Source organism: Haliaeetus albicilla, chromosome 18 (assembly GCF_947461875.1).
Source record: "Haliaeetus albicilla chromosome 18, bHalAlb1.1, whole genome shotgun sequence".
NCBI classification, from domain to species: Eukaryota; Metazoa; Chordata; class Aves; order Accipitriformes; family Accipitridae; genus Haliaeetus; species Haliaeetus albicilla.
The window spans coordinates 21,897,299-21,921,510 of NC_091500.1; the positions used below are offsets into that span (position 1 = coordinate 21,897,299).

A 24,212-nucleotide genomic window follows, 5' to 3' on the forward strand; every position below is an offset into this window, starting at 1 on the left:
CTCGGACTCCCCGCCGCTCGCGGGCTGCTGCCGTCCGGGGAGAGCCGGGGAGCGGCTCCCGGGGGGGAAGACGCCTCGGCTTCTGGGACGGACAGACAGGTAAAGCGGCCGGCCAGGGCCAGCAGCCCTCCCTTCCGCCGCGGCTGCCGCCCCACGCCCCCGCCCCTCCCGCCCCGCGGGGCCGGAGCGCTGCCTGCGGCGGGGCCGGCGGCACTGCGGGGCCGCGCCGGTGGCAGCCGGGAGGCGGGCGGCCGACGAAGTTGCCGGGGGAGACCCGCCGCGGGGCAGCCCCCCCCGCCCCCACCGGCGGGGCGGCGGAGCGGGGCCGGCAGCCGCCCGAAGGCGAGCGGCTCCGGGGGTGAGGCAGCGTCCCCCGCCGCGGCCGGCTGCCGCTCCCCGTGGAGGTGGCCGCGGCCGCCCGCGCCCCTTCCCCGAGCTGGGAGGGAAGACGGACAGAGACGGGCAAGGCTGGCGTTGCCTGCCCCGCCGCCGGACGGCTGCCCCCCCCCCCCCCCCCCGCCCGTCCCGCCGCTCCTGCCCGCAGCCCCGGCGCGGAGCCCCGCAGCGAGTGGCGGGGGGAACGGGGGACGGGACGGGACGGGACGCCTCGCTCGGTGCGCAGCTGCCGCGGCTCCCCGGCAAAGAACTTCGGGGAAAGTTGTCGCGCCGCTAGCCCCTGGCGAGCGGGGATCTGCTCCGTCCGCCGGGGCGCACGGCGCGGGGGTGGGGGGTCCCGCCGAGGCAGCCCCTCGCCGCTCCGCGGCCGCGCAGCCCGCCCGCGGGAACCCCGTGAGCGGGGCGGGCGCGGGGGCTGAGCGGGGCGCTCCCCCGGCGGCGCGGTCCGCCGCCTGTAACCCGCGAAGCGGTCTCCGCGCTTCCCTCCCGTCACGTTTCCGACTTCACCCCCGTGAGTCTCCCCGCCTCCGAGCCACCCCCGGTTTTCTCTTCCAGCGGCACGGGAGGCCTCCCGCAGCGGCGGATCCTGCCCCTTCGTCTGCTCGGGCGCCCTTCGGGTCAGACTGCAATGAGCGGACTGAGGTCTCCGGGGCTGCTGGGGCTGGTGCTCTTAATGCTCTCGGCAGGGCACTGCAAAGAGAAAACTGACTCCGCAGATCTGAAGGACAGGCAGAGTCTCTTAAATCTGATCATGGAGATCATTCAGGAACTCAAGAGGTACCACCTGGAGAAGGACAGGGGGGTGCAGTATTTCTCCAAGCACGACTACAACTTAGATCGAAGGGAAGTGGCTGACTACGGAGGATACCAGGACGAGCAGAGAGTCGGTAAGTCACAGTCCATGACTTAGGAGATCTTTTTTTTTTCATCTAGGGTGCCTCGGTGCATGAGACATCACATCAGGTTACTAATTTTATGTCAAGAATTCACCGCTCAAAATACCTGCAGATTGCCTTTGGTATCACACACAGACACAGACGGCAGATGTGGAATAGAAAAACTCCATTCACATCTAGTGTCTCTTACTCTCTGGATAATGTGCTTAACTGAACGTCCGACTTCCTGTGTGTTGGCTTTGAATGAAACCTTTTAATAAGGGAAAAGACTGAAATGGGCTGAGATCAAAGAAATAAGGGATGAAAACGCTCTTTTTCCTGGAAGTTTATCACTTTTTGAAATGTGCTTGGTTTAAGTGTTTCTTGGAAGTGACCCTAGCAAGAGTTCCCCTGCAGGACTATAGTATGTCCTTGTAGATCTCACATCTAGAAGTCTTGCCTCCAGCTTGGCTTCATTAAACTTTTTGCCCCATTTCTTAGTCCCTTTTGTAGTCCAGAGGTCGCACCTTTGAAATACATGGGGACTGAAACAGAGTACTCCTCTGTCACTGTACAAGCTCTGACCAATTTGGGACACTCCTGCAGGCATCCTTCTACTCATTTGAATGGCTCTTCTCTAACCTCCCAGTGAAAAGCCCAGGTTTGTTTGCAAGACGTTCAGGGTTGTGTAGAGCACTCCGGAAGCAGTCGTACCAAGCCACGTAGTGATGGATAGTTACCGCTCAGTTTTGTGATGTACTTCTGTGCATCCAGTTGAAAGTTGGTTTGGCTTCTCCTGCTGCCATATCTAATTTACTGCTCGCTGTCACTCCCAAACCCCTACAGCACTACTGCTCGTCTTGCCTCTCCTGCTGAAAGTGACTTTCTCAATATTTTCCAGCAGATCTCTACTCACCTTTTTCCAAACTGGCTTTCATTTTGCTAGCGTGCCATTTATTTTGCCTTTATTGATCTCATAAAGCTTCACCGTACCTTTTCTTCATTCTTATTCAAGTATCTTCATGATTTGTATTTGTTGGTGGTTGTCACAGAAGTGTTACTTCTCCATCTGGATCATTAATGAATATACAAAGGAAGACAATTTTGTTCCACTTAAGATCAGCATAGCGAGAACATTTTGTTTTATAAATGTTGAAAAGTTAGAGGCTAGACTAAGCAGGGAGTCCTGATCTGCGCAACTCTCAATCTCAGCATGGAATGTGGGCATAGTTTCTGGCCACCCTACATCAGCGTATTGGTGTGAAGCATCTGATTTGTGCTGAACAGTTATCTATGTAAATAATAAACCTACTTCAGAGCAGATTAGTTAGTAGCAGTGTCACTGACTCCTAAGCAGGATTTTTCATTCTGTTATTATAATGGAGTTATTCCCAGCAACTCCGTAAAGGAACTACTGCTTAAGAGTCTTTCATTTCAGCTTTGGCATCACTTTCCCAGTGAGCCTGTCCCATGGGAAATTTCTGAGTGAAGCATGTGTGTTTTTAATGCTCTTCATGACATAATTAGGTCAAATATGATAAGGTCAATTTTACTTACACTGACTAAAGTTAGAAGTAAATGAAGAATGACTTTCGAGAAGTGTCTAACCTCACAAGTGAATCAGATCTGGATGGAAATGCTCTCTGCTTTATATCTGATAAGAGGTGCCAGGGGAATGAAAAAGGCTGCTCAGGCATTTATGGTCAAATAAATAAAGCACCATGTAGTGTATCATACACAATCAGCACTAAGCTATCAGCATAGAGTTCGTAACGGAAAGCAATCAAAGATAGCTGTAAATCAGGAAGACACAAGCAAGGGTTAGGGCTAAAATGGATTTCAGTAAACCAGTTTCATTTTGCCATCTGCTGAACACAAAACGCAAGGCGGTAAACCACAAACATAGGGAGCCAGAAGAGAGCAATTTGCTTAGGATCATTTCCTGTGAATTTTATTTACTGCTAAAGGCAGGGGGGGGTGGGGGGAGATTCCTGTAAGTAGATCAATCCTGTTTCACATTTACAGCAGGACAGTACTTGTATAAACATACCTGTGACAGAAGAGCGGATAGATTTGCCTAAGAGAATCAGAAGACACAAACCCAAAGTTGAATGTATCTTTGGGTCTTTACCGCTAGCAGAACATGCTATTTCTGAGCAACCATGAACTAAAATTTCTGGAACAATTTAAATCTAGATGAACTTGATGATGTAATTCGTAGAGAGCTAAAATCTGACTCTTAGTTAATTGTCATCATTGTTAATGACTGCACACCTCAGATGTTACTTGTTTCATCATCACAGTGTGTTTCACAGTGGCTTCTTATGTAAAACAAATGCTTGCCACTTTGTCTACTGTATGCAAAGGACTTTTGACCTCTGTGCATCTATCAAGACGTAGTGGTGATATTTGCTGGACAGAGTTTATTCCCTGTCCTCATACTATGCTTGGCAAGCATAGTTCCAGTGCAGCAGACTGACTATTTTTTCTGTCCAACAGAAATAGTTCCCAGAGATCTGAGGATGAAAGACAAGTTCTTAAAGCATTTAACAGGTAAGTTTTAATTTTGCGTTGGTATCCATCACTTCACATACGTACCATAAGCTGCACTACTATTCCTGTGAGCTGTGCTGACTCATAACTTATTTTTTCTTTATATTTCAGGTCCACTCTACTTCAGCCCAAAATGTAGTAAACACTTTCATCGGCTTTATCACAATACAAGGGACTGCACCATCCCAGCATGTAAGTGCCCAAACCAGGTACTTTCATAAAACTACAGAAAACTCTAAAATTTAGTAGCTCTATGAGGTACCAGTAGTGACACTATACTAGAATACATTCTTTGCAGTGAAGAATTTGGAGTGCTCTAAAATGTACTAAGTATGCTTTACAGTGTTGCTAGAACAGCATCAGCATTATGTTGGGGAAAATAGAAACAGAATTTTTTCACTGCAAATAAACTGCATAGAATGGCTGTAAACACTGCTTCCTTAGGTACTGATATATACGCCTCTTTCATTCCAAACCAAGGGTGTTTGCTTTTCATAAGAACACGATTCCTCTCGCAAACCTCTCATATTTTATTTTTAGTCCTGCAAATTCAAGATAGGATCAGAAATCCAGGTGGGGCTATTTCCTTTTCATTGATTATTTATGTAGAACATATTTTATAGACATTTTATATTTTGACTGTTCAGCTACCAATCTACCAGTGATGCTGACAGTGAATCTTTGCAACCCTTGTCTTCAGTGAATTACAAAAGTTTAAGTTCTAAGGCTTAGTAAAAACAAACAAAAAAAGTGCTGATGGACAAATAAGCAAATGTAGCTTATGATACCTCATCAGTGTTGGCAGCACAGAGAATTAAAATAAAATAAATAATGAAACATTGATATTTATCAGTCAGTAGATGTGACTCCAGATTCATACTGAGGTGGGCCTGTTAAGTAAGCAGATGCTATTTTAGTACAGCCTCTTCAGAATGGAAGCACATTTTATTTTACTTGTCTGAGGTCAACCAGTTGGGTCAGTAGCAGAGCTGGGAATAGAAACAAGAGTTACAGATTCCAAGTTTCAAGTATTAATAAATATTTCAGCCCAATGTATTTTAAAGGCATATTTGGTAAGAACTTCAGACTTTTTCCCTATTTGTAAGGTTTTAGATTAGGAATACCTTTGAAAGATAAGGATTTACAGATAATGGCTAACCGGATCACGTTCCGTTTACGTGGATGGAGATGGAAGTTGTTCCTAACTAGTCTGTTTTGAACAAGCGAATGGTCGTATTACCTTCTTCATAAGGATCGCAACACAAACATCATTTGACTCAGCACTAATGAGTACTCCAAGCTGTGAAGCTAAAAACTAGTTGGTCTTAAAGTCTGAATTAGCCTTTTCCTCGTGACAGGTGACATAGCCACCAACATAATGTCCAGATAATAGAGGTTAATTTGTATGAATGGCAATTACAGCATATCTATGCTGTGAGTTAGGGATTGTTAACATTGCATCTCTAGGAAACATTAGATGTAGTTACTCATTAATGAAATAATGCCTAACGAAAATCAACATCAGTCACCAGACTGGACTGACTAGCATCTCCTTAAAGTAACTTTCTTCTAAGAAAATGAGGTAAACAACCAGCTTTAATTCTTCATGCACAGGATGATGTTACTTTTTGATCATACCCTGATTTCCAGTAATACTGTTCATTCTATGTAGAAAATTCAAAGCCCAAACAACAAAGAAATTAAAAGCATCTATGATGCTGCAACACAGTGGTAGCCAGTACAAAAGCACTGTGTTGGCATACTTTCTAGTACTTTGTACAGCATAGTAGCATTGACACCTAAAGAGTAATTTACTCTGCTGTCTGTCCATAACCAACTTTCACCATATTTGCTTTCAGTTTGCCACGTTAAAGAAAAAAAAATAAATCTTGATCAATTTTTTAGTTTTGCATTGTTTCTGCCCCTTATTATGAATGCATCAAAAAGCAGAAGGTACCTAAAATAAGAACTACTAACAACAGGACTACTGTGGAGAAAACAATTTTACTAGTTTTAAGATTAAACCCCATACAGTTATGAGTGAATTTGTATGATGTGGTCACCTACTCGGGCTGGACTTAACCTTCCCATGACTAGGAGATATAGCCTAATTTAACTGTTTTTTCCAGGAAGAAAATTTATTGAAGAGTTGCATTACTTAATACTAAGTTGATAGACTTGCTCACTGAGGGTTGGATTTCAAAGATGTATGAGCACTACTTACTCTTCTTCTAGTATGAAAATACTGCAGTCACATTGAGATCCCACATTTAAGCACAAACACAGATGTATAAATTTTCATACATATATACACTTGGAGAGCCTCCAACCATGTTCAGGCTATTTGTTTATAGATAGTACATACGCACAAGTCAGTTGCATAGTTACATGTGCCATTAGACATGGCTTTCAGTGATGCAATTTTTACACACTCCATTTCTAAGTCCAAGGAGCCAATTTCTATACTGCTGCAAACTAAGGTGTTCATTGAACTTTATTACAACAGTAATTTGCAAGCCGTTATCAATTTTGATTTTTAAAGGCAAAATTGGTTACTTTAGTAATCTGTTTATGCTTTTTTCATGACAGACTACAAAAGATGTGCCAGGCTTCTTACTCGGTTGGCAGTAAGCCCAATGTGCATGGAAGGATAAAGGTAAGCTTTTTCATAACAGTAATGACATTCTACTGCATAGCAAAGCAGTGGATTTTGTGTTTCATACATGAAAATTCATGGGAGTATAATAACAATTGTCCTTTGGCTAAGGTATTCCTCTTTCAGAGTACCTGAAGTAACTGGCTTAATCTGGCAAATATTGGCAATAAATAAAGGGTACACCCTACGGAAAGTCATCATATAATACTCCACGTGCATTAGCTGTGAATTATTCATAGCAGCATACAGTTAGGAGATAGTGAATTTGTTGTTACAGAACAAAACACAACAGCTGTAGCTTATTTTTCAAGTTGACTCAGTACACAATTGCCTGCATTGGCAGTGGCAACCCTTTTATGTGTGCAGCTGTGGATCTATGGTGTACATTTTAGTATGAGTTAATATATACAAAGCTATATACATGAAAGCTTTATAAATGCAGATAGGTTGCAGGTGCTTTTATAAAAATTCAGTTAAAATGTATTATTAGTAACACTGATAAACTAACTTTAAGCTACTCAGATTTCTTGGGATTTTCATTGCATGGGAATTTCACCATGCACCAAAGTTAAAAAAAAAAAAAAAAAGGCCAAACAAACAAACAAAAAAGTACATCCAAATTATCTGTATTTCTAGAAAACTAACACGTAAGACTACAAAAGGACTAATTTACATTATGTCCTCAACCTTTACCTGAGACAAAAATGTGACTTCTGACAAAGGCATATGTAATAACCCGTATGGATTTGTCAGTAACAAATACTGTCAAACCAAGATATTTTAACTCTCTAACAAAATACACATCTTGTGGAGAAAGTCAGTGAGAAAAAGCAATACATGTTAAGCATCTTAGTTTATTTTTTTAAAGCATTGGCACTCTTTTGCATGGCATTCTTACAAGCAAGCTAGGGAAATACGATCAAGATAAATGTAAGAATGGCTGGAAAAAAAAAACCAAATAAGTTATTAGTGCTTCACTGTCAAACTGGAAAAAAGTATTGCGCAGAGTCACACAGCTTCATTATGGTATTATTCAATATTTTCATAAATAACTTTGGGTGACAGAAGACAGCGTATTTATGGATGACAGTAGTGTAGAAGAAGCAACCATGATAGAGTACAACCTTGGAATTGAAAATAATCTTGGAAAATTAGCTGAATAGTCTAAAAACAGGACAAAATTTAAAGGAAAGAGCAGAATTATGAAGTCACGCAGGAGTAATCAACTGCCGAAATACAGGGCAAGTTGTGAATAGCTAGACAGTTCTGTAGAAAATGTAGGGGTTGTAGTGGATCACAAACTAAGCATGTCAACCATGTCACACTTGAAAAAAGACAACATACTGGAATTTATAAATAGGAACATTGTTTATAAAATACCTGAAATAATCACTGTTGCTGGAATACTGTATTTAATTAAGGACACCATGAAGACATATGGGTGCTTCTTGTAAGAGTCCAAAGACGAGCAACATGGATGACCAAAGACCTAGAAAACTCAGTTTACAAGAAAAGATAAAAGGAACTGGGATTATTTAATCTAAAGAAAAGACGAGTGCAGGAAATATGATGGAGGTATTCCATTTCATAAAAAGTGGCTACAAGCCATTTTCTCTACCCAGTGTGGATAAGACATCATTTGTTTTATTTTGCAACAAGAGAGGATTCCAGCTAGACATTAGAAAAGACTTTTCTAATGGCAAGGGCAGAGGTAAAATATTAAATCATTTGATGTAATTCAGCATCCTGACTTTATGCTAAACTCCTCAACATTTAAGTATTTTCTGCTTGACTTCCTAAAATAAACCTAAACTAGCCCAACTTCAATACAGAATGTTTCTAATATCCAATAACTGTTACATGACTTGTTGTCTTAATTTGAAACATGCAGCCTTGGAGAGGAATCTCTTATCCATACACTGTGTGTTCAGGGATGGCATTGTGGAAACAATTAATTAATAGTACAATTCATACAATGGTATTAGGACAACTAAAAGTTAGCAAATAGGTAAATCCTTTGATCTAATTAGGAGAAATGCCAGGGATTCAACCTTTCAATTGTAAAATCCAGAAAGCAAGGAAAAAATTAGCTATTATATAATGATATTCACCTGGGAAAGATAGGTGAATAATGTTATTACCAATACTAATAAGCAGATAATCAGAGTAGGGAATTCTTTTCTCCCTTTCCTTAGAAATTTTTATCTGTATCTTTACATCCTATCATGCAAACACAAACTCATAACATGAAGGAACAGTAACTAAATTAGTCCACATCTCAAGCGTGGAGTCAATTTAAAAAAAAGTCCATCTCATTTTGCCAAACAACTCCTTTGCTCAACCAGCAGGTATGTTTCAAGGTGAGTAACAAGCCTCCGCTTCTGTTATTCTCCACACAGAGACAAATCATTAATAGTATCAGCACTCTTAAGCAGCCTCTATTAGTAGAAAGGAAGGCTGTTCTCTACCTCTTATGCCTTGAGATCCACAGGTGTTTCCATAAAATTAAGCATCCTGTCTCCTCAGAGCTTTTCCACTGCATCAGTTCAATTTGTGTGGGTAAGATCCTCTCTCACAGAAAAGCATAATGCAAGGCTTAGTTTCATCATTTCATGGACTGAGCTGTAGAAAAATGGGTTCTTTTTACATTTTTCCACTTACCAAACCATCCTTCTTCTCCACAAAGTGCACAGTTACCATTAGTCCAAGGTGTTTTCAAGAAGCTTCAAAGTTTTGAACATAGTACCACTTATACATAGCAAGACGATTTCGAAACCATTTCTTATTTAAGGTGGTGCTCTCATGTAAGAAGGGTTTATTTACAGTCTGGCAATAAGTATACACTTCTGGTTGCTGCCATAAGGCTACTAGTTAGTAGTTCTAAAGCTCAGAGTAACTCCTGAATATTAAGATAACGAAATTTTCTTTCATGGTACTACTCCACAAAGGTCTAAATTCACAAGTAGAATTTGACTGTTTATATTAATTGTAATCACAAATACATTTAAAAGAATCTTTTTAAACTCCTGATATTATAAACAAGTAAAATAACATATGCTTAATTATCCACACCTACATTTTTCCCCCAACAAATTAGATTTCCTGTTTTGCTCAGTGGCTGATTTTCGTTTTATTGGAGGCTTACAAGTGGGCTGGGCTATAGATGAATTATTGCTTTTTGATACTTTGGAAAACTAGTATTTTTGGTGCATTTTTCAGATCGATGGACACCTGTCCATGTTTAGAGATCAATTTGGGTGTGAAGAAAGAAAAAAAAAAAAAAAGACAGATTTGGGTTTTGTTTGAACTTAAAAAGCATTTTAGACTGTCATAGCTTTAAAGCACACAAGATGTTGAAACTCAGTGCTAAGATCAAACAAGAAAATAAGATGCGAAAACAGGAATTAGGCATCTATGACTGTCACAGTACATACCTAAGGGTCTGTGTGTGATACCATGTGTCTCGTGGAATCTTCGCTTTTTCTCACTGGGCTCCATCTTCTATCTTTTTTTTTGGAGCATATGTTCACATTTTGCCTGTCCCACAGATACAAGCAATGCAGGGGCCCAGTAAAAGCCCTTTTACCTGTTGAGATTGCACAAGTGAAGCCAGAGCAGCATATATTTGTATTACCACATCACTCAGTAGTCCTTTGTAGTCCCTTTGGGGTTTTTTTTTTCCTATCAGCAACCCAGGCTGTGTTCCCTGGTTGCCACCAGCACCATCTCCAACTAGTTTTATTCTGTAACACTTTCTCCTTCTCATGTTCAACACAGCTATGTCCTGTCCTTGATGCTCTTTCTTGTTCTGTTCTTCAGCCTCATTCTTCTCCCAGTTTCCTAATAGTTCCCATAGTCCATGCTTGCTTTGCTCCACCCCATGCAGATACATCCAACAACCATTATGTTGTCCGTATCTGCAGCAGGTAAGAAACGTCAGGGACGAGATTCCTGAAGTGTTCACCTAAAGTTCCCAATTCAGATCTTGCAGATTTCCTGTGACAGATGGTGATGAATGCGGAAAAGAAAATCTGGCCCCTTTGACAGCATTTGTTACAATCACTTCTGCTACAGTCATTCAGACTTTACTGCTTTTGTTTGAAAACTGCAGGTGCTACTGTTGGTGCCCTCCCTTTTCCATTACCTATTCTTTAAGTGTTTGCTAGAGACCAACACTGATCTCATAATGTATGCTTAAAACCTCCTTGTACTATAAGGAGTAGTTCAAGGACCAAGGACTGCATTATTATGTATGATTACACAGTTCTGTTTTGAAGATTTCTTCTAATTACTGTATTGACAATATTTATGTATTTTCAACTTTTTTAAAGTTTCTACAGTTATTTCCAATGAACAAAATAAAACTAGTGACACAAACAGTTCTACACTAATACAAGACTAGTACAAGTAGTAGGAATCTCAGGCTAAGCAGAGAAAACGAGCTTTATACACTATAAAAAGACTATGAAAAAAATTTACCAGTTGCTTGTTTCCTAGAGAAGCAGATATAATTAATAATATTTAAAGGAAAAGCAATAGATACAGTATTTCTTGCTTAAAGTACATGATAGAGTAAGAATAAATATATCTACATAGGAAGGTCAAAGATTCTGTATAAAATTCCTAATAAGCTAAAGCACACTGCTAACTGAAATTTCCTTTGGAACACAGAAAAATCTGTGTAAACACCTCAAGACATATTGACCATACTAGCAATATATATTAAAAAAGCTGAAAATACAAGATAAACCTGGAAACTTTAAATACATAAAGAGAAAACTGAAATACCACACTAAATATCCCATTCCTGTACACTGTATCATATATCCATTATTGCAAACTATTCTTAAACCAAAATAATATTTGGGCTCTTAATTTTGCTTCAAGTGTTTTGTAACAATGGAAACAACAGCCCTTAATTGCTTTCTCTCTTACAGTTTCTTATTGACTAACATCCAGTGCAATCAAGAAATGTCAGACACTTTCATGTCATAAAAGAAGTGAAGGTAGAATTAAGATGTGGGTTTTGCATATTATTCAGTGAAGGCAGACTCTTTTTTTTCTAGAAAGCATAGCTTGATCCATCATATTCAACTTCCCATGACATGTTCAATCACCTCTGCTTGGTGACAGGAAGTAGCTCCCAAGGTAACTAATTTATGACTTTCATCAGAACTCTTGCTTTGGATTAAAGAGGCAGCCAGCATACATGGTTACTCGTGTGGCTTAGCCCAGCTTTACTGAGAGGCAATTCTGAGTCTTCCTTACTATGGGATCTCTGTGGCTAGCACCAGCTGAAACATTAAGAGCTTTAACATCTTCAATGCATGGATCTCTGTGATGTGATGCTCACATTAGAGTAGACTTCCACCTGTGTGTTCATACTTGAGGAAGGAATTTTTTGATCTTAGCACATGGAAGTTCTGCTACAAAATCCTACTGACACAATACTTTAAAGTTTATATTGATATTTAAACCACTAAATTCTTCTCTTATATAGATGAGCTGTTACAGAGTTTCTCTCTGTCATCATGCATAGATAATGACTAGAACCAAATTTGGAAAGCTGTAATACGCCTTTACAAGAGATTTCATTTGTGCTTTTTAAAATTGGAACAATTGTATGGTTTGGTTGGTTTCAGCTACTGTTGCTGGTTGGGTTTGTGTTTTGGTTTGTTTTTTTTCTTTTTATTAGCAAAGGAGAACTAAGAATCAAATGAAAGAGGAGAAAGGAGTTGTATAGCTACCTATGTTCTCAACAGAGACTAGTCAAATCGTATTCAGGATCTCCACTAAGACTACCTGCCATCCTTCAGCTAAATTCCAGTCCAATTTTCCTCTGCTGATGCATATAACATAGACTACGTGAAATAAAATAAATAAATAAATACAATTGCAACAGATTGATCAGTGCTAAAAATCTGGGGCCTTTTCAAGGGTTTCTGAAAATGCCAGGGATTTAGGAAACTGCAATTTAGCTGAGCACTGGGAATCTAAGACCCACAGCTTTTGATCAGCTATCCATACAAAACCAGGTATAGCTGAGATGACAAATGAGCTTCCTATCCACTTCCAGTTTTTCACCCTCAGTGAGCTACATATTCCCAGTAGTATTAGTAATGAAAAAAATATTTATTAAATTCTGTGTTTAACTTGTCAGTTGTACCACACACTGATGAAACCAAAAGCATGTTAATTTGTTTTTAAACATCACTTTTAAACATCACAGCTTAAATAGGGTACAGCAGGGGCACATACAGAAAGTAAGCTAGATGAAAATACAAGACAAGGAAAATTTATGTCAGTTTCCCCTCTAAGGAAGGATATTTAAAAAAAAAAAAAAAGTATTTGTCCTATCTGCAAAGCCAGAAAAAAACTAAATTACATTAAGCTTTTCTGTAACATTATTACATTTCCTAATAGCTTTAAAAAAATTGCAAAACTAAATGTTTAAATACTACTAACAAGTACTTCTGTATGCACCAATAGCTTGATTTCCAGTGGATTATGTCAAGTCTGACTGACTTTGCATTCAAATGATTCTATTACAAATTATACTTAAGCAGTAGAAAATGTAGAGAAACTCAAGAGAATTCACACTGATCACGGGAAAGACAGTTACGTATGTTCAGACAGACATTATGAAAATTTTAACTGTGAAAAATGACATCGGCAAAAGTCTAGTATCAGAGAACCACTGTTTTTTATCTCCCACACGGACTTCTGGTGTCTATGAGACACACAAGCTTCAGCTGAATCTGTTTGCATGCAAGAGCAGTTCCTTTCACCCCTGCAGTTCCTGTTGACTAATAAGACATAGTGCATTTTTTACTTCAAAAAAAAAAAAAAAGGGCATTAACAGGTTGTCTTAGAAACACATGAAGCTGGGTAGAGACTTGCAGCATTCAGTGGTCACCTGTCTAGAAAATGCAGTTGCAGAAAACAAACCCAGAAGTTACTGGAGAGAGGATGGATTTCTAGATATGTATACACAGAGATGGTCACGTTACATTTTCTCAGAAGGCTTTAAGGTGTAGGGGAAAAGGGTCATGGAAACTTTCACTGCCCAACCTTTGAATTAACATTTGTAGAGTATAGACAATATCCGTACATAAGCAGTGCAGAAACCTGTAATTTCGTATCAGTGATTTTGATACCAGTGTCATAGAAATGGTTTTGATTTCATTCCAAGATACTATTCTGGGAAGAGTTAATAGAATGGGCAGAAAATTGAACCACTGCAGCTCCTACTCAGTTTGTGTTGCCTCAGTGTTTGCACGTCCCAGGGGCTATATTTATATGACCACATCTCAGAAAGTTACTTCTGTTTGTTTCTTGTTTATACGAGTCCAAACTTCTTCACTAGTGGGCCCCAGTGAAACATCATATCCTTCCCAGATCCTTCAAACCTCACCTTGACAGATATATATTACTGGGCATCGTATCAACAGCTTCCTGACACCAAGACATTAAGACAGAAATTTGCAATCTGTTCATACTATCCTTGAGGTTTATTCACTTTTTGACTTCACAGGTGCACTCATAGGAACAGGCTAAACATAATTATGAGCACGTTTTGAATAGGTAGAACTATATTTTCCAAATCTGTCTACCTAAAATGAACAAGCACAAAATGGGACGCTTTCCCAATTTCAGCCTTGATTAACAAACAAAACAGTAATTTAGCAGTCAAGCTGATATGAAATAAACTGAGCTAAATCAGAAGTGCACTACTGGATCTTTCCAAAGTTATTACTAAATTCTCTGGTTTTATTTACTATTTTCAATATGACAAATACATTCTTAAATACATGTATGTGAGTATAAAAATGATGAAAGGCAATCTTCTTTCTTTTAATCCACCAGATTATTACCATGAAAAGAAACACCAAGAACCAAGAGAAGTGCCTTGGAAACCAACAGGGAAATAGAACTTACTACCTTTATAACATATTCCATTGTGAACAAGAGATTTATTTTTGCAGATTGACAGACTACTTCCCATAATTCTTTTAACATGCGTTTTGTATGTCGTCAACAGTTTGCAGATTGACATTCTTTACAGTAGCATAACTGCCAGTAGTACTTAATGCTCCATACTTAAAAACACACTTTACAACTGATGTGTAATGCTGCCAAAAATTATGTATACACAAATATTTCACCAAGAAAATTGATGTTCTATTGCTTAATTCTACAATTTTAAGGAATGTTTGTTTGTATATCTAGAACTACTAAAGATCTGCTCCACAGTAGTTGTGGTCACTTGATATCCTTCATGCTTATGCAATTTTTTAAAAGTTTGGTTAAAACAGACTTGCATTGGGGTCACATTGTACCCTAGGAGTACAAATTGCATGACAAACAGGAACGTAATTCCAAGTAGACATATTTTTGGGGACTGTGGAGCATGGATTTTGTACACAAACACAAGCTGCCATTAATTTACTTTATATAATAAATGTATAAAACATTCCAACGAACGTGCAATATGTAAATACTGTAAATAACAAGCATAAGTAATAAAGTGTTTGGTATTAAGTTGTTCTCAGTTTGCTTTCTGTTCACTGAATACAGATAAACAAGCTATCTTCCAGTAGCTACTATCACTTATCCACACTTAAGCCTCTTTCCAGTAAGACTTCACTAGAGTTAAGAAAGAAAGGTACACCCACCTCAGAGAAGTCAGTAATTTGGACACTCTCTATGGATTTGTGAGGACAGACAGATCTGTGTGTGCCAGTCCCGCAAAATGCCCAGACCACAAGGCTGCTCCAATTCTCTACAGCATTATAAATTTGAATCTTTTTTTATGACAAACAGTTGTTTTGATTTTTTTGGTTGGGTTTTGGTTTGTTTTTTGGGTTTTTTTTTTTTTGTTTTTTAAATCTCCAGTCTATTCATGATACTGCAAGGCAATATAATCAGTATATGTCCAATAAATCATTTTAGTAATGTAAAATTTTTAAGGAGTCAGTGAACACTTACTCAAGAAGCCTAGATACACATCTCCCTTTCTTCCTTAAATCAGATATTAAATCCAGTTGTCATAATAAAATGACTCAAACAGGAAGAAAATTTTTATGTATCATTTATAGATGAACCTCAGGTACTTTTATCTTAATACGGGCATTTAGCTTCCATTTTATCCTCAATTCAAACCACAAAACGTAAAAACAAAACCAAACACACCCCTCCCTACCCTGAGAAATAGCTAGGAGCTGGGATTCTTGAAATACACTTAAGAGCCATCAGCATCTAGCTCTTTAGAAGAAAAAAAATTTAAAAAAAAGGCAGAAGTACAAAATCCCATCCTAGAACATGGCTGTATTTAGTAAGGGAGAAGTACATATTTTTTATTTGCTTTCAGTGATCACTAAATGCTAAAGTTTCATTACTCAATGGAAGTAATACATGCATACCGAAAATCTGGTAGTTAAAGGGATCTACTGCTACAGGATTCACTTAGCTGCTTATCTGCAGTAAACATGTGCATGGAACTCTGTGCTTCTCTGTGGTTCCACTGGCTGAAATCAGATCACAGCATATTATTTTCACAGCATTTTATTTAAACATGGGAGTTTAAATTAGCATAAATCTTTCTTTTTGTAGTAGAACACCTGAAATCTGGTTAAATAAAAACTTTCCAGAAAAATTCCTTGTAAAAGGAAAAAAATAATTTATTTAATGGCTTGATAAATGAATATTAATAATTTAATCCTATATAAGTTTTCTCTAGATTTAGCAGAAGTCAGCATGCTTTGACAGAAGATACAACTATACTATAGAAGATTTTTTTTTATTTAGTCTTAGGTATATGCTTACTACCTAAATTAAAACAAGCCGTGGTGGGGGAGAGGGGGAAGGAAGAGGAATCAGGTCTGTATTTTTTCATTCAACATTACATTTTTCATGAGTGGTATTTTAAACCCGTAAGAGCTTAGTCATCTGTACAATCCACAATTTCTGTATTAATCTTATGTTCACTGTTTCTGTTGGAACCCAAATAACGGTACTGTACAACTGTCCTTCCTGAAAGCAATTCCTCTTCTGTATTCTTGTATTCTACAAATTCTTCTAAAATACCATGGTGCTCTCCTTCTCTTCCTCCAAAAGAAACCCACTAAGGATAAAATCAAATCAATCAATCAATCAGCTTTTTCCTCCTAATACAGCTAGTGAATTATTTAGCCGATAGATTACTTGCTGAAAATATTCCTCAAGGCTGAAACTTTTAAATCTGAACTGAATTTAACACACATAGTTTTGACTTAGTATCACTTTACAGGAAGATTCCTAAGCCTAGTGAAGGTAAACAACCATACCCTTTTATCTCCTTTTCTGTTACCCCAGCAGCTCAAAGGTAAAGATTTAAGACTTTTAAATCTTAGCTTTAATATGTAGGGAACTATAGGTTCAATTCCTACTCAGCCATGAATGGGAAAGCACCAACCATCATGTTCTCAATCTTCGGAGTTATTTTACTTCCAGGGGAATATCTTAAATGGTCATTCTGGCAGAGAGTAACATTAGATTACGCCTAAATACTTCCACTTCTGAGGTTAGTGCATAAAACCACATTTAAGATTGTTTGTCCCTAACTGCCCATCATTTTCCCTCGTTTATTTTGTCAAAGCATTCATAAGTGGAAAATAATTTTTTCCAGAGTCAGTGCTTGATCTGACCTGAAATATTATATATATTACTCTTTGTCCCTGAAGTAAAACAGCTATTAACTTGCAAATTCCTAGCTTGTTCTTTAAAAATCATAACTATTGGTAATGCAATAATGCACAAAGAACCCGATTTCTGTATTTAAGTGTTCCATCTGCCCCTTGCCTTTTTCTAAGTAGGTTCTTAAGTTTTATGTCTGAAATTTTAGCACAAAACAGAAGCCTCACTAACACAAACACAGCTGTTCTACAGCAAGAGTCTCAGGAAACTTAATCCCCATTGTGCAGGCTGCAGCACACGCAGAGTGACACCAGGATTCCTCCCTCCCAGGAATGACAGGGTCCTCTATTGAAATGCATCCCTCTCCCAGAAGGGAGAGTAGGTGACAAATACAGAGACTACTCTATTAGTTTGGAAGGCAGACAGGGAAAAAAAAGGCTAAATAAATGAGAAAGCAAGTTTTACAGATCCAGTTTTACAAATAATGTGGTAATGCTAATTCATACCAATGTTGGTATTATTCAAAATAAGAATATCAGTTACATTACTGATCTCAGTACGTTTACATTTCTAAGGCAGAAATGAAAGGTGATGTTCGGACAAAGAGGCATGGATTTTTACAAAGCATTCAATTTTTGTCCAAGAGCAGAACTTTCTACTTACTGGCCTTCTGTTAACTTTGTATTATGTTACAGATGGACTGTCTTCAGGTTGCACTATACTCTCAGAGAACATTGTTGGCAGGCTATCCATTCTCCTGAGTAAATCTGAAAATATTGTCCGACACCCACATAGGAACTGGGATTATAGCAAATTTCTCATTGATTATATTGCATTGATTTGAGTATTTTACTACTATGAGATACAAAATGTACGTTTCACATTTAGGCTTTTAAGATGACCTTTTTTGTCCTCAAAGTAAATACTGTTACACGTACTTGTATCAGTGTGCTAGGAATTGACCACAAGACCAAAGGAAGACTAGCCAAAGAAGTCCTATTAACATCAATCACTATTTCTGAACTGAGTTCATCTTAATTAGTATAAAAATGTAATAGAACAAAAATTATTTCTTCTTTGAATAACTGAGCATTTAAACTGATATAAAAAAACATTTTCACAGGATCCTGATGACACACACAGAGGTTTTGCTTGCTTAAGCTTTGAAATAGTGCTACGAGCAATGTCTCTCTCGGGGCAGGCAGTTTTTTAGTCTAGTAGGCTCAGTGTGAAACAGCTTCAGCCCAAAGGCTGTCTAATGATACTAGGATGACAGGCCTAACTTATCATACATGAACTATTACCTCGCAGACTCCCACTGAAAGTTGATTTAAATGAACTCACTAAGGGCACAGTAAGAAGACCTCAGTTTAGTTAGTACAGCACATGAAGAAGCAAGATGTTACTTTTGCAGTGCTTGTGAGAAAGCACTGGAAGAGTTTACAGATAAATTTATTCTGAGTGATATACTTCCTTATTACACTGATGTGTGACAAAATGGTTGATCATCTAATCCAATTAAAACTTTGCTATATTTTTTAATTAGATGACAGAAAAGCTAAAACGTAGAATTAAACTGAAAAAGTTTTGAACCTACTGAGACGTAATTTTACAATTTAAATACATCAATCAAGTAAACTTTACATATTTCAGTAGAAGCTAATTATTTTCTTTTAGAAATAAAATGATGAAGCATTAATGAGACTTCTCAAAAAATGCTTTACAGCATCTAACACATTGCTCGTAAACAGTTTCAAAGTCCTTTTCATTCCCCTAGAAAAGAACAAAGGAAAAAGAACATAAGAATAGCAATACTGGCTCAAACAAAAAATTTTTGCAAACTAGTTTCCCACTGTCAGAAATGGCAAATAACTGACATTAGACAGTAAGAAGTAGAAGAATAAGAACAGTACAAATACTTGGTGATAGTTTTTGCATATTTGTCCCTGATTTGAACTACTTGCAGCTCAGGAACTTCGAAAGCCAAACATTGTGACTTTGTACTCAACAGTCCTGGATGAACTTTCCTTCACATATTTCTTCCCTTTGCTTTTTGAACCCTTATAAGCCACTTATTTTTTTCTTTACATTCACAGTAACCTGTCATGCTGAGTTTCACAGTTTAATGAAGCACTGTGTGGAGAAAAAAAAAACCTACAACCTCTTTTTCTTTTGAACCCCCTTCCCACTAATACCATTTGATATTCTCTACTTCTTAGATAATGAACAGAAATTCCTTATTCACCTTTTCCCATGATATCAAGATTTTATAGAACACTACTGCATCTTCATCCACTTGTCTTTCCTAAAGTGAAGAATCTTTATCTAATTGGTTGCTCTTGGCTGGTATTATTGAACTTCTTTGACCATCTCAGTCCATGTCTTTGTCTCTATCTTTCCTGATTACATCCTCTTTGCAAGGAGGCTGACCAACCAGGGCTTCACCCAGTATTGAAAATATAGGTGCACTGCATTATTTAAATTTAAATAACTATTATAAGCATAAAGACATGTTTTCTTTTCCTGTCCCAATAATTTATATTGTTTTGTTAAGTCATTAAAAAAAATATGTTTACACTTGGCTTTGTATAACAACAGATTATGTGTCACATGTCAACTGTGGGATCTGGAAAGTTTATATACTAGACATACACAACTTTTAATCAAGCCACCCAAAGAATTTCTTACATACATACATAGTATGGATCTTCAATGATAAGTTGTTTCTGTGGATCATAAGCTCCAAGTAGTTCAATTTTGGCCTTGCAGTCTTTAACTTGATTGCTTTTCCTTTTCAGATCTCTGTAAAAGAGAATAAAATTTTCCCCTAAGTTTTTCTTCAGAACATTTTTGGCATCAGCATGAGATGCTCATGACTGTTTCTAGAGAACACAGGAAAACAATATGCATCTGGACTCAGTCAATTCTATGGACTCTCTATGGTGCTGCTTATTTTCATTTGTTTCTTGTTGTATGGTTGTTTTTTTTTAACTGAGTATGGAGGACATATACATAAACTTAATTCAGAGCATAAACAAGCCGTCAGGCACTTGGCTAAGGCTTAACAGAACTTTTTAACAGTAAGTTCATCAAATTCTTTCTCAAATCAATCATTACTACTTTCAATATCCACCTTTAGCTTGTATTGAACAAAAATAATGAAAATTATCTAGATATTTTGCCAGAAGTATGAGTAAGCTTCTCCCATCTGTCCAAACCTGGTGTTTTAAATTGGTATGCTGCAAATTCTTTCAATACTGCCTCTAACTCATGTGAAGCCCTGCTACATTCAGTTAACAGAAAATGGTAAATTGGTGAGCAAGATCTGTCTTCCCTTTGACATACTATAACATTTCATCAGTTGTCATATCCTCTTTCTTCTACATTGCCTCCCATTGATAAAATATACTGGTATTGAGATGGTATTTTCTCCATCTACTTACAAATGGCCATCCATTATCCCAAATGCAGTTAAAATGTACCTCGCATCATCTTCAGATTAAAAGCAGCTCAGTACTGTGATTTTCACAATGCTGAACAGCCAGAACATATTCAATTCTTTTAGTATTACACATCTCCATACCAAATCATTTTACTTACCCAGCATTAAAAAAAAAAGGCAAAAAACCCTAATACTTAGTCATAAGCATAATCAGTTTTAAGAACTTAAATTCTAATTATCAGTTAATTCTGGTTACAAAATTAATTTCAGACAGTTTAGAAATAGCAGTGAGACCACAATATTGTTTTTCCTTGAACAAATATCAGGACCCCTCTATCAACTAAGAAGTTACTCCTTGAATTTACTGATTTTCAATAAATTCTCTAGCCTTTTATTATTAAAAAAAAATCTTAATCATTTTCTTCGAGGCTTTTGGCATACCGCTTAATGAACAGGAGAGGGCCAGGCTGCTCTGGTACTAAGGAAAAGAGATGTCCCAAATCTTCCTTTTCTGATATGACAGGCACTCCATCAATACCTGGAATCAGCTTGTCCTCCTAGTTCTACAAATAGGCATTCCCAGGGAAAATGGTTGAACTGGGTGCAAGTTTAAGGTGAAACTTAAGTGTAGCAGTAGCAACATCCCTATTGTAGTCGTGACGTTTCTTCTGCTCTGCAGCTCATATCATATAAATTGTTAATACAGAAGTAAGTTTCCATTTAAGAATTCAATTGAAAATAGAAGTAAGTCTAGTCACGTCTTTGCCTGATGCACTGCAATCAAGCCAAGTGTTATATACCCTTCATTCATGCAGGCTGTGTAAGAGAGGTCATGCAACTCATTCTAGAAAATTCAACAAAATTATATCAGTTAAGTGGTACTGCTTCTAAAAGTCTTTACGTGCTACTAATAGGATTTTACTTGGGTTTTGGTTTGTTGTTGGCTGTGGTGTTTTGGGTTTTTTTTTAAATACCTTTACAAGTAATAGTCTTTACAAGCACTTTGATACTTGCAGTTTATTAAAGCTCAGCCCCTTAACCCCAATCATCAAGACGTACGTAATTAAGTAGAAATTTTGCTAATGATACCCAAATTTTCACACTAGGCAGCTACTTCACCAAATCTTTCTAAAGCATGAATTGTCTCAAAGACGCACTTAAGTAGAACAATGCTAACAGTAACAAACAAGATTTGTGCCAGCTAACAACATTACTTATTTCAGAGATCACTCTATTTCTATTGAAAAAGAAAAAAACCCACACCATATTTAATCCCTTCCAAGTTTCTACAGTGTCTTTTAGATCCCATGCAATTAGAAAAACAGATTGTTTCAATCAACACAGTATGTCGTCATTCTTAACTATACAGGTATCAGCTGCAGATCTATAGCACAAAGCATACTAAATTTCCATGTCCTTAATCCTTGAGTGGCATGTATCACAGAAATAAACCGTTCAGTTCTAGCTCATTAAACTTAGTAGAAGTGAAGAATCTATCCATTACGATATCATTCACACACACACACAAAAAACCAACCCACAAAACAAAACAACCCAAGACAAGCCAAGCAGTAAAACGTGACATCTATCTTCAAAGTGACTTAAGAGACATCAGTACAAGTAATCCATATGAATTTGTTCCATTTCTTCATACATTACCTTAGATTGCTCTCATCCATACAAAGTATATAATCAAAGGTCTGGAAGTCATCTTTAGTAACCTAGAATTAAAAATACGTGCTTTAGCCTACAAACTGTGTTTGATTTATAAAAAGGGGGAAAAAAGTATTTGTTAATAAATCAGAACCACAAAATTGAGAGACACAGGTGGAAAGAATAAAACCATGTACCTTCATCAACTTTTACAATAACTTAAGGCATTTTAAATATACTCTGCCATAATTATTTATCCATTTCTGCAAGTTTTCCACAAAAAAACCCAAGTTAGCTATTTTACCAATAATTTTTTTTTAAATATCTCATGCATTAACTTAGAACATCATTACAAGTGACATTTCTAATGCTTTCCAATTACTAAAACTAAAGCAGGTTTCCCGTCATGGAAACCAGGCAATAAAAATGTAGACAGATTACTTTCTTGATAGGAAAACAAAAATGTATGTACCCTGGAATCAGCTGCAATACTTCCAAGCTAGAAATTTGTCACTACACAGCAAAAGACACCAAGTGAAATTCAAAGCTCAAGTATGATGTTATGAGTTACAATCTCTTAAAAACAAATGCATTCACAGTCTTTTAGGCCATGTAAGTTCAGAAAATTTATGGTATGATGTGAAAAAAACTGGGATCTATTGTACATCTTTCTACCATCATACCATCTGTTCTTTCTCTTTCCTGTAGCTTACTGACTCCTAAACATGAACATAAACTACATTCAGAGATCTGAGTTCAGAGTCAGGTAGGCAAACATTGCAGATAAACCACTATCTTCAGTACTAATGCTATTTGTATGGGAATAAGGATGGTTGCAGATTTTTACAAGTATAATTATATTTTAGTTTACATTTAAGACTTGGCTTCAGGTAAAATCTTCCCAGACCACGCCCACAATGCACAGGATGCTAGTATAAGATATCTCAACCAAGTGTCCATAATGAGGATGAATAAAGGGGATAAAATCTATACTGAGTTCACATTAAGACTGCATTTCATGCATAGTCCTATATGTAGTATCACAACCAAGAAACTTGCAAAGTTTGTTCAGTACAGGTTTTTCTGGCAGGCGTCTCTTGGAAGGATGAGCTAAAGAAGTGAGTAAGCAAGTGAACGGACAAAAAGGCAAAATACATTATCCTCTAAGAGTTTTAAATTGTAAAAATTATTTACACATTTAAAAAAAACCCCAGGTTTAGATGGCAAAAAACCCACTTATTTTTGTTCAAACAGCAAAAAGATACTGATTAAGCTCCCGTAACAGGGAGTAAGAAAAGACCTACAGAAATTATCACCAGACTAAAGTCATAAATGAAATATTCCACACAAGGAGAACTGAAGGGGTGAGATATGTAGGGGGGAGCATTTGAAAAGAAAGGGTTAACGGTGAAAACTAATGCAGACTTGTTTATTTTCACTGTAAAAATATTTGCTGTATTCATGCAGTGCCTCTGACCTACGAAAATATTTTTGCAGTGGAAATAGCTCTGTTTTCCTGGCAACTCTAAGCAGGACCTCTACAAGCTGCTTCTGACTGCTCTACACAGCTAAACACTGGCCCCTGTGAAAATACGTGGGCATAGATTTCTTTGTAGTGCAGACAGACATATGTAAGAATAAAAACCAGTGAAAAGGAAAAACACACGTGCCACACTTCCCACACTCTCTGTATACTTGACAACTTGACAGTTATTACCCTATGAACCAGAAGCTTGTGGTCTTAAGCCCTACTGTAATATCAGATAGAAAAAGCTTAATTGAGCAAACTCTAGTGAACTGAAGATAGTCCTCAAAACTATGAAAACTAGTATTTGGGGGGAAGAAATTGAGGACATAAAAATTTATGTACATTTTGAGAAGAGTAGTGGAGAGCTCAAGAAGTCGCCTTTGGATAGAACTACACAGACAACAATAACTTTACATTAAAAAAATAGCATATAAC

The 24,212-nt window shown here is 37.8% G+C and overlaps 2 protein-coding genes across 3 annotated transcripts in view; one reads left to right on the plus strand and one right to left on the minus strand.

Moving 5' to 3' along the window:
* Positions 1–15,133, plus strand: ALKAL2 (ALK and LTK ligand 2). Its single transcript, XM_069805906.1, has 6 exons — positions 1–99; positions 952–1,283; positions 3,771–3,824; positions 3,936–4,016; positions 6,414–6,480; positions 14,347–15,133. The coding sequence occupies exons 2-5, from the start codon at positions 1,025–1,027 to the stop codon at positions 6,476–6,478; spliced, it is 459 nt and encodes a 152-aa protein (XP_069662007.1). The 5' UTR covers positions 1–99; positions 952–1,024; the 3' UTR covers positions 6,479–6,480; positions 14,347–15,133.
* Positions 14,230–24,212, minus strand: part of ACP1 (acid phosphatase 1) — a 21,481-nt gene continuing 11,498 nt past the window's right edge. The window contains exons 4-6 of one of the 2 annotated variants that reach the window (XM_069805904.1): positions 22,256–22,317; positions 19,851–19,956; positions 14,230–18,927 (exon numbers count right to left, since the gene is read on the minus strand). In XM_069805904.1, coding sequence (XP_069662005.1) covers positions 18,850–18,927; positions 19,851–19,956; positions 22,256–22,317 — 246 coding nt within the window. In that variant the 3' untranslated portion in view covers positions 14,230–18,849. The remainder of the gene's footprint in view (positions 18,928–19,850; positions 19,957–22,255; positions 22,318–24,212) is intronic. The other variant, XM_069805903.1, reaches the window with a different exon arrangement.

Bases quoted from the DNA above. Each gene is read 5' to 3' on its own strand.
- ALKAL2 (XM_069805906.1), top strand. From the start codon at position 1,025: ATGAGCGGACTGAGGTCTCCGGGGCTGCTGGGGCTGGTGCTCTTAATG. The intron at 1,284-3,770 runs GTAAGTCACAGT...TCTGTCCAACAG, and splicing joins CCAGGACGAGCAGAGAGTCG to AAATAGTTCCCAGAGATCTG. The intron at 4,017-6,413 runs GTAAGTGCCCAA...TTTTCATGACAG, and splicing joins GGACTGCACCATCCCAGCAT to ACTACAAAAGATGTGCCAGG.